General features: G+C 41.0%; 1 protein-coding gene across 1 annotated transcript; it reads right to left on the bottom strand.

Annotated features, from left to right (window-relative positions):
• Positions 1-8497: 8497 nt before the first annotated feature.
• AKAW2_30014S (uncharacterized protein) lies at positions 8498-12400 on the bottom strand (the record flags this gene model as incomplete). Its single annotated transcript, XM_041686481.1, has 1 exon — positions 8498-12400. The coding sequence occupies one exon, from the start codon at positions 12398-12400 to the stop codon at positions 8498-8500; it is 3903 nt and encodes a 1300-aa protein (XP_041540461.1).
• Between the last annotated feature and the right edge of the window lie 3737 nt (positions 12401-16137).

Genomic DNA, 16137 nt, shown 5'->3' with positions numbered 1-16137 from the left:
ATTATAATGAATTATCTTATATTATCTTCTTAATCTATTCCTTTGATATGTCTATGATATGAGCTTGACTTATCTAGATTATATAACTCTTTATATTTAAAATCTGCAATTTCAGCATCTCTCCGTGCTGTATCTTTAACAGGATAGAAAGAAGAGATAGAATTACAAATTTTAAATAATATTTTATATTCTTATATAAATTAAACATGTGTTTTCTAAGATAGTTTAATTATAATATCTATACTACTCTATCCTTGCTAATCAGAATACCGTTAAAATACTGTTTACTAAGTCTGGTGTTTATAATAATAGTATCTAGATTAATTATACAGTAACACGGTGCGGACATATTGGCTGGAATAGAAACAGTAGTGATATTAGTTACAGTGATTTTAACCATAATAATCCAGGAATTTTAGTTAAATTCCATGAAGATCGTGTCCTGTCCTTGCTTGATATAATTAATAATAAGTTTAGTACTCTAAACCGGCACCTGTACCAGGCTTGGGTTATATTAGATGATATTATAATTCTAAAGTAAATACAGAAAAACTACTTTAGTATTTATGATAATAGAGTTGGCTATTTTAATATTAATATCACAGAGATTATACAGTATAATTATTTATAACATAACCACTAAACCCTTCTCTATATTGATAATTAATCTAAACCTAGTTTTCTTAGACTGGGGGTAGCTGTTCAGCTTCAGAAATATTATAAAGAATACTTGTATAAAGCTGTGCATAATTTCAGCTGCAGTAGGCTGGCTAATATTATTAAGTTAAATGAAATCAGCTTTTCTTGAAACCAGAGAAAGAATTGGAATAGGATTTATAAGATTTGAAAAGTCCTACAGACTGGTATTATCATTGTACACAGCTAGTTGCATTTTCAGGTACCAGTGTTAATTAATATAGATAATACTAATGCCTCAGATATGGAGATCATGAATATTCTGATATAAGATAGCTACACACAAATAATCAGGGATTGTTTATATTATTTTTATAAACTTATCCAGATTATGCATAAACCACTTGTCCACTAAGTTGATGATTTATTTTAATAGAATATTTTCTAATTTAAAGAAGCTAGTAGTCTTGCAGATATAAATACTATAAGTAGTGATAGTATACAGCCGCGACTGCTGATATAATAAGTTATAGAATATATCTTCAGCCACTGTTATGAACTGGTCAGGCGTAATAATATATAAGTCACTAATCTGGTATTTAATCTTTATATTCTAATTACTTCTTTAAACCAGTAGATATACTTTCTACTTAATATTTAAATCCAGAATATTATCTAACCGGATAAGTTAGGTAAAAAGTTTTCTGTTAACCTACAGGAGTATATCTCCTTTTTTAAGCTTTCTGTCTACCGGGTCTTCAGGCAGGATAATCTCGGCTACTAGTATATTAATTTTTATGAATACTGCTTTATATATAGTTGTTTCAAACTCAGGCATCAAGCCTAACTAATAATATTTATTAAATAGCTTCAGGATCTACTGTATCTGGATTATTCTATGTATAACAGACTCTCTGTAATAAATGTATTTCAGTATATATAATAGTTGGTCCAGAGGGAGGAAATAATCTGTTACTATACTATTTATATAATTACTGGCCTGTAGAGTAATTATATAGCCATCAATGTTAATTACAGAACTGCTGGAACTTCTACTGCTAGCTACTGCGGCAGCCTGGATGTAATTTATATTAAAGTCACTGTAACTATTACTGTATTCAGGTGTATTTCTATCTAGCTGACTAATAATATTAAATAGAATATTTAATTTTTTTTCTGTGTTATTATCCACAACATGAATCTCTGATCTTACTTTAACTACACCCGGCTGCAGTTTTAGCTTTCTTAATTTTATATATTGAATGGCCTTCGGTTTGAATTTTAAAATTCCAAAGTCATGTACAGGGTCCTGATATATAGAATAAATATTATACTAGTTAGTAACCAATTTAAATCAGCATCACTGTCACAAGGCAATCTGTATGTAGAATATATAATATACTTTCTCATGATTATCAAAGATACAGTATCTCTAAAAAGGTCCCGGGTAAACCATGTGTTGGTTTGTTAATATATATCTATTATCTGTATTTATTATAAATCTAGTAGCCTGACTACTCATGGACAGCTCAGTGTCAAAGGAGTATGTCTGATAGAAGTAGATAGATATAATACTCTTTATAATTTTTTTTAAAGTAGCTTATTATTTTAGTAAGTTATCCTGAGCAGGCCCTACAGGCAGTAGATAATATATATTTTTATTATTCTCTATATTATATACAGTTCTATTGGCAGGAGTTGAATTTCCAGGTATTAATATGTTTAATTCAGAGCAAAAGTGCTTTACAGGCTGTTCAGCAGGTGTGGTAATAGAGCTGTATTTATACTTAATACCTGTATTTCCATTTAAATCTATCTGGTTAATACAGAAATGTATATCACGGGGTTTGGTTAAGTATATAATAAGCAAGCTGAGAGAGCGGACGGGTGCCTGACTAGGGTAAATACTTATAGTAATACCAAGTGTTGTAGTGGCCGGGTAAAAAGAAGTATATTAACTAGAGTGCCAATAGGCAGAAAATTCAGAATTATAAGAAAATAATGATTTTGCAGGCAACAAGGTGAATCCTATAGAATTAATAATAAAGTAATAAAAAGATAAATAAGTATTAGAATTATATGGTAGTATGACAGAGATAGAGACAGCAACTCTTACAACAGAATTATTTATAGTAACAGACAGCAGGTTTCTTCAGTAGATATGGAGCTAGCTGTAAGATATTCAGAAGATTCTTTAATAAGAAAATCTGTAATAAAGAGGGGTGAATGATAAGGATTATAAGAAAAAAAAATAAAAGAAATCAGGCAAGCTGCAGTGATAGATAATACTGAAAAGAAAACTGGAAAAATATCCTGATTGGCGCCCTCTAATTGACTATTTTATTATAATAGTTATATAATAAAAAGTGTTGAAAATAGACTTACCAGGATCTATGAGATGAATTAGATCTATATAGAGATTGCATCTGCCGGGGGTCTGTTATATAAGCATAGCCCCGGTATTTTATATCTTTCTAAGGGCTAGTATAAATATATAATTAATAGCTTACTGGATCTCTTTTTTCTGCACTATAATACCTTTTATAAAAATTATCTGTGTTCAAGGGTGTAAGATTTTTAGTAAATAGACTTTTTAATTTTAGGCTGGTAGTCTATATTAATATAATATTTATAGATTTATATAATCTAAAAAATATGTGCACTGGATTCTAGGCTGTGATTATTTTATAGTATATGTTAATAATATCTTCTCAGAATTATATAAAGTAAGAAAAGATTTGTAAGCAGGGTAATAATTTCCTCCTCTACTGCCATAAAAACTTCTGGTAACTGTATATAATTCATGGTTAAACTATATTGGAGATGTTTAACGGCTGAATCTATACTAGAGCTAGAATATTATAATTTTAGACCATTAGCTGCGGGTTCTATTAAAGAAATTAACTGTATTATCTGTGTGTATAATATGGCAAAGTCTTATGATCTGGATATATAACTGGCCATGTATCTTATAGATATATTATAAAATATTATTACTAAGTATTAGAATTATTTTATTACTGATAAAAGTGCTGTGGGAATACAAGAGTAATATAATTATATTATATATCTAGATTTTTTTTAACACAGTTGGAATATCTATATTTTTGTTAACTATTATAGCAAGGAAAGCTTACTATATTATATAAACTGAACAGGAGAAGTACTAAGTTATTATTCTAGTATATACTTATACATTCAGTTAAGCTAATACAAAGATTTAAAAAAAAGGGCTAAGTGGTAACTTATAAAAAAATGTATTATAGTTTTATTAATTAATAGATATCTTAATAGCTTTTAGTTTTTATATATATTAATTTATGTATATGAACAGCTTCCGCCTTTGGCAGTGAATAAATAATAGAATTCTTTTACAGAGTTTATTAGTCTTTCAATTTTCTCTGGTGTATTGGTTTCAAAGAATTAGAGTTAAGTTATATTTTTTATTTTATTAGCTGCCTACTACTATACCAAGATATCTATACTATAGTAATGAATTGATTTACAGTATTAGTTAGAAGAGGAAATAGATGGATTTACTGAAGAGATATTTTATATTTTGTCTGAAAGATAAATACAGCAGTTATATCTCATGCTGTAGGCTTCTGTAAATGAGGCTCTATGATTATAATAGCTATAAATTAAGGTTTCTAGAAGACTTGGGTTTTGAAGAGGTATTTTCATATAATCATTTATTTTTTAACTAAATTTTAGAATTAAGAATGCCTTCACATGGCTATTTTTTTTTCTTGAGAGTCTCTGCGTCACGGAAATCTTTTTCTGATCTGATTTTATTATATTCTAAAATGATCCATAATTGCTGACCAGTGTTTTATTATAAGTCCCTGCTTAAAAATTACTATATAAAATGATTTATACATGTTGTAGAACAATATAGAATACTTTACTTATACAGTGTGTGTATGTGTGTATATATATTTATACTCTGATTCTTCATAATTTAAAGTGATATGCAGGATCTCCCTATTTATCTATCTCTATATATTCTTTTAAATATATTAAACTACTACTTTCCTGACAAATTTAGAGTCTTGTTGAGGTTTATATTAGTTTAGTTATCTAGTATTTTATTCTGCGGCCCCCGTAGTATATAATTTTAAAATCTCTGAAATACTTCTGCAAAGTCCAGTACAGCTCTGAGAGTGTTACTGTCTTATTTAGTATTTTATATCTTATCTTCCTTATCTTATTATTCTTCCAATATACTTGAAATATTATTAAACATGGGTCTAATCTTTCTCTGTAATTATTGTCACAGATTTCTAAGTCTTGAGTAGTCTATTAGTATATAGACTATTATCTCTCAAGCTCTACAGATACATTTATCATCGTCTCAGAAATCATGTTATTTCTTATATATTATCAGCCACGAGTGACCTGTCTGTAGTTGTATGAGTAAGTATACTTAATTTTGTAGAAATAATTTATATAGTTTTTGGATATAGATTACTGGTAGGATTTTATTAATCTGGCAAAAATATTTTTTTTTATAGATCTAGTCTACTTTTTCTTTTACTCATTTAAAATTCTCTTCCGGATAAAGCTCTTTTTATGTAAGAGAAAAGACTAAAAGAAATATATCTTTCTTAGATCTACTACTTCCTTTACCAACTAGTCAGTCTTATTATTTCCGGGATTATTATAATATCCTGGTATTTATTAGAGGTGAATAGGGATTTCTTATGTCTTTATTTTAGAGACTACCTGCAGTATAGCTTGAATAATTTATTAACTAGATTTATTAAACAGGTTATAAATTACTTATAGCACTGATATACTGTTGCTTAGAATAGTTACAGGATATTTTACTGTATCTAACTGGCTTTATCTCTTTTAACTTACTTAAAGAATTAGGCTGATAGTATAAAAAATTACTATAAACTCTGCTGTATATACTAATTAATATTTTATTAATCTAATACTGACTTATCACAATTCTAATATCTGTAGATTTTTATTAAAGGCTATAGCTGCAGCTCTTAGATAGTTTTGCTGGCTGGATATATCAGAGAAAACTATAGTTCTAGATATATTCTGTTTAGTTGCTGTGTGCTCTTTTATCTTTTTTTAGTTTAATTTAATCTTAATTTTAGTAAATATTTGCTCTTGCCAGGGCGCTAGTAATATAAGATTAATTATCTCCAGTATTTACAGGTAGCGGAGGTCTATTATTCATAATATCTTAACTAGTATAAAATAATAATAATATCTGAGATATATATTACAGGCTTTTACCCGGGCTATTATCTTATGAAGTGGGTAATATTCCGGCGCGGTACTGAGACTGGTTATAATAAGCTGGATATATTATCTTAGCTGTAACTAAGTTAATAATATATAGAACTCTACTTTGAGTACTTATATTAATACTATATAAAAGACTGAAAAAATCTGTATTAGAGCTGCTTGCTGGATAGTAGCTAGCTGTTATAAATAAGTTTTATTCTTTAAAAAATTATATCACATAGTAGATATATAGTCTACTACTAGTATTATACAGGCTTGATAGAATTATCTTATCTGCTCCAGTTATAGATATTAAAGTTTTTCTAGTGTAATATTGACCTGGATTACTTGCTTAAATACTTATTAGATATATTTTTTTTATTACAGTTCTCTGTCAAAGATAACCCCAAGGAGCTTTACTACTATAGTAGGCTTGATGATTTTACTGTTCATAATAATTTCTCTCTTATTTTATTTTTTTTTGTTTTTTATTAAGTAAATCAACTCTGTCTTCTCTATTATAAAGCAGGAGCTAATCTGTCAGGCCTATACTTCAATATATAAAATGTCTTCTTTCTGTAACTTTCTAAGATTTTCCTCTGCTAACAGGCCCACTCACTAACAGAAATAGTTATTAATAAAAATGGATACTTCTCTTTTAGTATCTACTAGCTAGTTTACTAGATCTAAATTAAAAAAGATAAAGAGAATTAATAACAGAAACAAACCTTGGATAAGTCCTGTATTTTCCAATAGTAATAATTATATCTTAAAATTATTAAAAGTAATACTTGTATGTCGGTTCTCTATGAAGCTATAGATCTATTTTCTGATTATAATAAGAATATTTTTGGCCCGCAGGCATGCTTTCAGGCTGGTCTTATTAACTTTGTTAAAAATATCTTTGAGATCAAAGGCAATAAGTATTATTATTCTTGATTATTACTATAGCTATGCTTGATTAATCATATTTATAAGGACTAGTAATGCTTGCTCCGTGTTTCGGCTAGGCTATTTTTTGAATTATATCTCTAGTAACAGCTTATATGACTCCGCCCAGTGTAATAGCTGCTTGGCTATTACTGTCTCTAGTATTTTTTTGAGAGTATTTAGTAGTAAAATTAGTTGGTATGCTCCAGGGACTGTATAGTCAGTCTTACTAAATTTTTATAGGATTATAATTCTTGCTCTTTTCTATCAGCCAGGATAATAGCCTAGTTTGACTGACTTGGTAAAAATATGGGTAATTATTATTTAAAAATAGGTCTATAAATTCTTCTAAACTAAGATTAGGATTTTATCTTTCTTAAAGGCGGTGGTTCCTTTAGCAGCTTTAATTAATCTATAAACCTCCAGCTCAGTAATTAGTTTTTATTATATTTCTTCCACTGGTAATCCTGGACCTTCTAGTTCTATATCTATATTTATTATCTTGGGAAAGAATGACTCGAGAAATGTTTTGGCTTTTATCTTATTATCTATTATTTCTTTGGATCTGATGGTTAATACAGAAATAGTAGTATAGTCATCCCGCGGGTGTATATAAGTTACTGCTTTCTACAGGTGTCCTTCTCCGGCTTTATCAAGGTATTTCTTCCAGTATGCGGTTTTGGCTTTTTTAATAGTCTGTGTCCACTGTCGGCATTTCCCTTGTATATCTGTGAAGAGGGCCTTGAAACTGGGATATTATAATCCTAGGTCTGCACAGCTACTCTGCCATCTTCGGCGGGCTTGGTTAACTTCAATCTGTTGGACCTTGAGTGCAGGGCTAAGCCACCATTTGGCGTATGGCGATGGCCGGTGCCTCGGGATGTGTCGGTCAAGGGCGGCGACGGTTGAGCTAATCAGCTTCTCCACTGCTTGGTCCAGGTCTGCGGTAGTGACAGTGGTAGATAGGATGGTAGGTAGGGTAGTCGTCTGGGACTGAATGTCTTGGCCAATCTTCTCCCAGTTTGCCCGGTCGTATGCCCTCTTTGGTATTGATGGCTTGTTTCGCCTAGGCTGTAGGTCCCATTCTGAGAGGGTTCCACGGTGGTCGGACCCGTAGTTGTCGTGATATAGTTGGCATCGGATCAGTCTCGCGGAGTCGTCAGTCACGGTGAGATCTATCGTGGATGATTGTCCTGGGTTGTGTAGAGCCCAGTATGTCGGTGTGCCCCGCGGTAAGCACCACTGGAGTCGATGTGTCTGGAAGAAGTTAATGAGCTCATCGGCATGTTCGATAAGGCGGGGAGCGATCGGCTGGTGGTTCCATGCTGGATGATGGCGATTAAGGTCCCCAGCCAGAATCAGTTTCGTCGTTCTGTGTGTGCTATTTGAATGTTCCTCAATAGTCGTCTGGATTGTGTCTAGTAGTTGCTGGGCGCTGGAGTCGTGGGTTGGTTGGAGGAGCGTGATAGGCGGGATGTAGATCGAGAAGACGAGATATTGGATGTTTGCCGTCCAGATTTTGACCGCGACCAGATCAGGGATTACTTGTACAGTGTTGTTGTTGTTGTTGTTGATTCATACGCTGACCCCTCGCCTGAGCGACATGCAGGGTACTACTATCTCCACACTCTATGTACATCCATTCCTCGTAGACTATTACTTTCCTGACGAACTTGGAGCCTCGTCAAGGCCTGTGGTGGCCAGTGCCTGGGGTTGTGTTTTGCCGCCCTCGTGGCGCGCGACTTCGGAATCTCTGCGATGCCTCCGCAAAGTCCAGGACCGCCCCGAGGACGCTACTGTCTTGCGGACCATCTTGGAACCTACCCTCCCTACCTTGTCCTGCTCCTCCCAGCATATCTGAAATATTGTTGAATGCCCCTCCAATCTTCCGTCGGAGGGCTTGGCGTAGCCCACTAAGCCGCGGGCAATCGATTAACACGTGGACCACGGTTTCCGTTGCCCCACATTCACATTTCTCATCGTCTCGGAGCCCGCGCTGTTTTCCGTGTGTCGCCAGCCATGAGTGGCCGGTCCGGAGTTGGGTGAGTAAGTAGGCTCGGTTTCGGGGGAGCGAGCCGTAGAGCCGGCGGGTCCGGTTGGCCGGTAGGGCCCGATCAATGCGGCGGAGATGTCCTCCGTTTCGAGAGGCCCTCCATTCTTGGTGCCATTCGTCGCTAATATTCCTGCGGATGTACCTTTTCTCTCGTGACAGAAGATGTCTAAAGGGGTGTCTCTTTTCACCCCCTACCGTGGCTTTGGCTAGGCGGTCTGCTGCTTCGTTTCCAGGGTTGCCGCAGTGACCCGGAACCCATTGTAGTCGCAGTGGGATCCCTCGCGCCCTGAGCTCCCCGGCCGACTGGTGAATCGCCTGAATGATACGCTGGCCTGATTTGTTCCAGGAGTTTTTGATAACCTGCAGGGCCGACATGCTGTCACTAAGGATTGTCGCTGGTTCTGCGTCTGTTGCTCTGGATCTCTGGTTCTTCTGCGCGAGCTGAAAAACCAGCCCGATCGCGTAGTAGATCGCCATTAGCTCAGCTGCGTAGACGGACCAGAACTCCATCGAACCAATGCTGACTTGTCGAGACCCTACGATCCGCTGGTTGTGGTCGAGAGCCACCGCCGCGGCTCCTAGCTGATTCTCTTTGCCCGAGGCATCCGAAAAGACTGTAATGTTGGGTGTGGCCGCTCTTGCTAGAGCATTGGTCTGTGCTTTCTCCCGATCCGGCTCAATTTCAATATCGGTGAAAGATTGGGCTCGCCAAGGTGCTAGTGGTCTGGGGTCAATTCTTTCCAGGGCTTGCAGCCGCGTGAGGTTCATTGTTCGTAGGGTTTCTGCCAGGGGAAAGCGCGCCCTATTGCCGACCTGGGTGCTGCGTACTCTTGCCCGGCTGATGACATCATGGACTGGGTGGTCTTCCGGTAAGGTGCTGAAGCGGGCTATCACTATCTGTGCCCGTTGCTTGAGTCGCAGGTGGGTAGGCAGCATGTGGGCTTCGACTTCGAGAGCTGCCGTGGATACTGTCCGGAAGGCCGACAGGATCCGGATGAGGGCGGTCCGTTGAACTGTCTCAAGAAGCCTCAGATGGATCTTGTCTCGGAGTGGTTTATGCCAGACTGTGGATGCGTAATCCAGCACTGGTAGCACGCAGGCCTGGTAGAGCTGGCGCATCTGTTCCGGCCGAAGGTGCCGTAGCCCACTCAGGGCTATGTTTACCTTGCTTGCTCGTTGAACTGCTCTCTGTACGTGCTCTTTCCACCGCAGCTCCTTGTCAAAGATGACTCCTAGAAGCTTGGCAGTGTCGGCTGGTTGAATAACCTGGCCGTTCATCCGGATCTGTCCGATTCTGTGTGCCGTTTTGCGTCGGGTCAAGTGAATCAGCTCGGTTTTTTCAGCGGCAAATGACGCGCCTGTTTGACGCGCCCATTGTTCAATCCGCGGAATGTCCTCTTCTTGGATTTTCTTGATATTCTCTTCCGCTGACGAGCTGATCCGCCAGCGGAAGTAGTCATCGATGAAGGCTGATGCTCCACCATTACTGTTGACCGGTTGATTAACTAGATCTGAATTATAGAATCCAAAGAGGATTGGCGAGAGTGGGGATCCTTGGGCCAGGCCTGCATTTCCTAGGGGAAGGTCGTCTGTTTCAAAGTCATCGAATGTGATACTAGCTTGTCGGTCCTCCATGAAGCTGCTGATCCATTGTCGGGCCTTTGACGGAATGCCTTTGGCCCGTAGTTGAACGTCCAGGCTAGACTGGTACACTCCGTTGAACGCGCCTTTCAGGTCAAACGCAATAAGTGTGACTATTCTGGACTGTGCCCATGCTCGGTCTATCGCATTGGCAAGGACAAGCAGGGCTTGCTCTGTACTCCGTCCTGGCCTGCCTCCATACTGTGTATCTGGAAGAAGTCCATGTTTCTCTGCCCAGTACGACAGCCTGCGCGCCATGACTGCCTCCAGGACCTTCCCTAGGGTATTGAGCAGTGAGATCGGTCGGTATGCCCCCGGGGCTGAATAATCGGGTTTGCCTGGTTTCCGCAGCACGACAATCCGCGCCTGCCTCCATTGTCTGGGGTGATGGCCCAGGTCCACTGATTTCGTGAAGATCATGGTGATAATATCTTTAAGGTAGGTCCACAAGTGTTTCCAGACAAGCGTGGGGATCCCATCTCTACCAGGGGCTGTAGTCCCCTTGGCCACTCTGAGCGACCGGTAGATCTCTTGTTCAGTAATCGGTTCCCATGGTAGCTCCTCCGCGGGGTTCACCAGTTCCTCTGGCTCGGGTTCAGCCATCATGGGGAAGAAGGCTTGCAGGAATGCCTCTGCTTTCCCTTGGTTATCTGTCACCTCTTCAGTGCCTACTCTGAGGGTGGGGATGCTCATGTAGGTATCCCGGGGCCGCGTGTAAGTAGCTGCTTTCCACAGATGGCCTTCGCCGGCTTTGTCAAGAAATTCCTTCCAGTGTCTACCTTTTGCTTTCTCAATTGCTCTGGTCCACTCTCGTCTTTTCTGCCGCATTTCTTCGAAAAGTATCTTCGTCATTGGGTGGTTAGGCCCTAGCAGGGCGCATCTGTTTTGCCACCGTCGCCGGATCTGGTTAACCTCAATCTGCTGGGCCTTGAGATCCGTAGTGAACCAGCGCTTCGAGTATGGGCACGGGGCCTGCACCGGCACATGTCGGTCTAGGGCAGCTACTGTGGTCTGGATTAGGTTGTTGACCGCGTAGTCTAGATCCTGGGCCGACTGAATATTCACAGGTGGGTCGATCTGTCTTAGTATATCTTGAGCTACTCGGGCCCAGTCAGCTCGGTCATACGCCCTTTTCGGTTTGGGCTTTCTAGTTTGCTCTGCCTGGAGATTCCATTCCGAATATGTTCCTCGGTGGTCTGACCCATAGTGGTCGTGGTAGAGTTGGCATTTGATCAAGCGTGTTACATCGTTGGTAAGCGTGAGGTCGAGAACTGATGTCTTTCCCGGTTGATTAAGGGACCAGTATGTTATGTCGCCTTTAGCCAGGCACCACTGTAGCTCGTGGGCTTGAAAGAAGTTGATCAGTTCCTCCGCATGTTGTGCGAAGCGGTGATGGACCGCGCGATGGCTCCATGCAGGGTGGTGACGGTTAAAGTCGCCTGCTAAGATAAGTTTTGTCGTACGGCTATTCTGCTCTGTATGTTCTTGGATAATTTTCTGGATTTCCTCCAGTATCTCCTGGGCGCTGCTGGCTTCGAACGGCTCATGCATCGCTATTGGCGGGATGTAGATTGAGAATACCAGGTACTGTAGTTCTGAAGTCCAGATTTTGATGCCTACCACGTCTGGGTGATTGCAGTGGATCTGGCGGTGTGATGATGTGGAGATCCTCCGGTTGACATAGAGGAGGCTGCGGAACCGCGGTATTTCCGGGTGTGTCGGTCGGTAGAGTCGCCAAGCACTGTGGTTAACATGGGTGTGGTATGCTGTCTTTGGCGGTTCCTGAATCAGAAGTAGGTCCAGGTTTTGGCTTTGATGGTCGTTGATGAGGGCTTCCATCCCTGCCCTCGATTTCATGATGTTCAACTGTAAGATGCGAAGGGTTGCCGTCATTGGAATGGACTGGGGTTAGGGGATGCCTGACATGCCCGGTCGCCCGTTGGGTGTTCTCCATTGCAGTCTGAGCATCTGGGTCTTATTCCTGGGAAGCAGTGACGCTGGTCGTGGTGACCCGCGCAATGTCCGCACTTCACTCGTTCCTTGCATGACCAGGCTAGGTGGCCAAATTGTTGGCAGCGGCGACACCTCTTCTTCTCCACCCGGTAGGGTTCCACGCTCCCGATGAACCTTTGCCCCACTAATATTCCGTTATCTATAATCCATTCTGCTGCCTCCGGTGAGTCCAACCAGACCCCCATCGAGGCTGATTTCCCTAAAGGCATGTCCCTCTTCTTCAACCATGCAATATCTTCGACCCGGAATTTCTTGTCATGGAGGTCATTCTCAGCCATAATCTTCTCGATTCCCTGTTTCTTGTTTCCTTCTAGTTCAAAGTCCTCAGTTGGGACTCGGTGAACCACGATCCCAAACCGGGGCTTCACTACTTTGGTGTTGTTTCCCAACTCCTCCAGCCACTCGGTGCTGTTCCGGGCTGTCTCAGCAGACTGGGTGTCCCGGAATCGGATGACATACCCCGTTTTGGTAGTACCAATGCCCGCGACTTGCACTTCTTTGGTGGTCTCTGCGTTCAGCAGGGCGGTCCTGATGTGCGTGTTCGCTGCTTCAGTAGGAAGGGCTCTTGAGAATCGGTCATTGTCAACATCTTGATCGAGGGTTGGTGCGGTACTAATTCGGACACAGTTGGGTTCCTTCCTGGGGCGCGGGACGGTTCTCGCTGGGTTTGGCTGAGGGTTGCCAGCAGCCACTTCCGCCCAGGATCTGTTCACGGGGGCGTTCAGCGGTTGTGCCTCCAGTTTGGCCCGTAGGGCTTCGATTTCTTCCTGCAGTTCCTTATTGTGGGTTCGCAGGAGCTGTTGTTCAGCTTTCAGTTCTTGGACCTCCGCCCTCACTGTCTCAATTATTTCAGTCTGGTGTTTGAGTGCCTCATTGAAGCTGTTGAAATACTGTCGGACGTCTTGGTTCGTCACCCGCCCGTTGCTTTCTCCGCCGGTCGCAAATTCAGGGTTCGCGATCGGCTCATTTTCCTCTCCGTCGAGGCCGCGCCTGCGGCGTTTTCTTGCTGCTGGGATCCTTGGGCGAAAGTCATAGTCGCTGAAAATTGTCGCTGTTTCTTGGGTGTTTGTGGGATGGGGTTCGGTAACCCCTGCCGGGATCGCCATCGGGCCGAGACTAGTGCCCGCTCGGCACACAATGACAGCCACAACACCTCACTTACTCACGATGGTTTGATATACGAATTTCTCTCTTCAACGGTCCTCTCTGCAATACAGTACTTTGCACAACTCTTCGGGTCATACAGTACTTTCCTGTCTCCTCCTAATTGTACAGCATCTTGCACAATTACCATGCCTACCCCAGACTCTTCCCGAATCTTTTCCCAAACCCTAACATATATACTAGTCTGTATATAGTTAGCATGTGAATAAGACTTCTTGGCAGGTACCGATTTGTCTTGTAGCTTCTATCAAAATTACACTTGGTCTTACAGGAGGCGTAAAGCCCATACAGAATTCTAGATGCTTCGGTCGTGGGTGACTCGGGCACATGCCACTCAGACGGGGCAATTTGTCAACACTGGAACGTCTTCACTCTCCCATGCCTAAATCTTGCGCTGCTGAACTGTCTGAAAACACCATACAAGAGCTGATTGTTTGAACAGGACAGGCTGAGTCAGCAGAATTCATGCTGTTAGTAATCATTCTACTTGGCCTGTCAGATGAAGCCTTCCCCAACAAGAGAGTAGGCACTGGTTGTAAGACTAACAGCAATGGTACTAGTTCTAGGTAGCTCAAAGCCGTTGTTAATTTAGAGATAATAGCATACAGTTCTTCAGACGACGTCTCCCAATACCAGCCAGCCAACCTTTGGACTAGCACTCCGGAATATACCCTAATCTCTGGTTACTTTAATCATACCTCTGAATCATCATGTTTCTCCCCAGAATACATGCCTGATAATTATTATTTAACCCATCAACAACCATAATCAGAACAGCTAGAATTCCTCCCATTCGCAGAATGGAAAGAGAAATAAGGGTATAATAAGCAGCCTCCTGTATATATTTATTATTAGATCGACTGGAAAATGACTTTTAACAGCAAGAGTATTGCACAGATTACTGAGCCAGATTTAGTAGTCAGGTCAAGTGAATTCTGGCAAAATTCTCTGAAGGATACGGCGGAAAGGTTCAAGATTTATAAAATAGATTATACCCGGAGGATCAGAATAGAGGATATAATTGTTATAGCATTTATTAAGGACCGGACCCAGTAGAATCTCTGTTAATAAGATGAAAGCACTAAGATTAAGTGGACAGTTATAGAAAAGCAGTTCTTGATATAGAGCAATCTATTCCGCCTTGGCAAACAGATTAAACTTTAAGTATCTATTAACTACACAGAGGACAGCAATGCGGCTTTACTAAAACACGGAAAAAAAAGAGCTGCTATGTCGGCGATGAAGCGGATGCTCGCTGAGCGGGATGCTCAAATTGATGGTGAGAATGTGTCCGGACAAGCTTCCGCTTGGCGGGACGTATTTATTAATTAGTACCGCACCAACCCTCGATCAAGATGTTGACAATGACCGATTCTCAAGAGCCCTTCCTACTGAAACAGCGAACACACACATCAGGACCGCCCTGCTGAACGCAGAGACCACCAGAGAAGTGCAAGTCGCGGGCATTGGTACTACCAAAACAGGGTATGTCATTCAATTCCGGGACACCCAGTCTGCGGAGACAGCCCGGAACAGCACCGAGTGGCTGGAGGAGCTGGGAAACAACACCAAACTAGTGAAACCCCGGTTTGGGATCGTGGTTCACCGAGTTCCAACCGAAGACTTCGAACTAGAAGGAAACAAGAAACAAGGGATCGAGAAAATTATAACTAAGAATAACCTCCATGACAAGAAATTCCGGGTCGAAGATATTGCATGGTTGAAGAAGAGGGACATGCCTTTAGGAAAATCAGCCTCAATAAAGGTCTGGTTAGACTCACTGGAGGCAGCAGAATGGATTATCAATAACAGACTGTTAATAGGGCAAAGGTTCATTGGGAGCGTGGAACCCTACCGGATGGAGAAGAAGAGGTGTCGCCACTGCCAATAATTTGGCCACCTAGCCTGGTCATGCAAGGAACAAGTGAAGTGCGGATATTGCGCGGGTCACCACGACCAGAGTCACTGCTTCCCAGGAATAAGATCCAGATGCTCAGACTGCAATGGAGAATACCCAACAGGCGACCAGACATGTCAGGCATCCCCTAACCCCAGTCCATTCCAATGATAGCAAACCTTCGCATCTTACAGTTGAATATCATGAAATCGAGGGCAGGGATGGAAGCCCTCATCAACGACCATCAAAGCCAGAACCTGGACCTACTTCTGATTCAGGAACCGCCAAAGACAGCATACCACACCCATGTTAACCACAGTGCTTGGCGACTCTACCGGCCGACACACCCGGAAATACCTCGGTTCCGCAGCCTCCTCTATGTCAACCGGAGGATCTCCACATCATCACACCGCCAAATCCACTGCTATCACCCAGACGTAGTAGGCATCAAACTCTGGACTTCAGAACTACAGTACCTGGTATTCTCAATCTACATCCTGCCAATAGCAATGCATGAGCCGTTCGAAGCCAGCAGCGCCCAGGAGATACTGGAGGA

Source organism: Aspergillus luchuensis, chromosome 3 (genome assembly GCF_016861625.1).
Source record: "Aspergillus luchuensis IFO 4308 DNA, chromosome 3, nearly complete sequence".
Taxonomy (NCBI): Eukaryota; Fungi; Ascomycota; class Eurotiomycetes; order Eurotiales; family Aspergillaceae; genus Aspergillus; species Aspergillus luchuensis.
The sequence above is the reverse complement of the archived record's forward strand: the minus strand, read 5'-3'. Positions and strand labels throughout refer to the sequence as shown.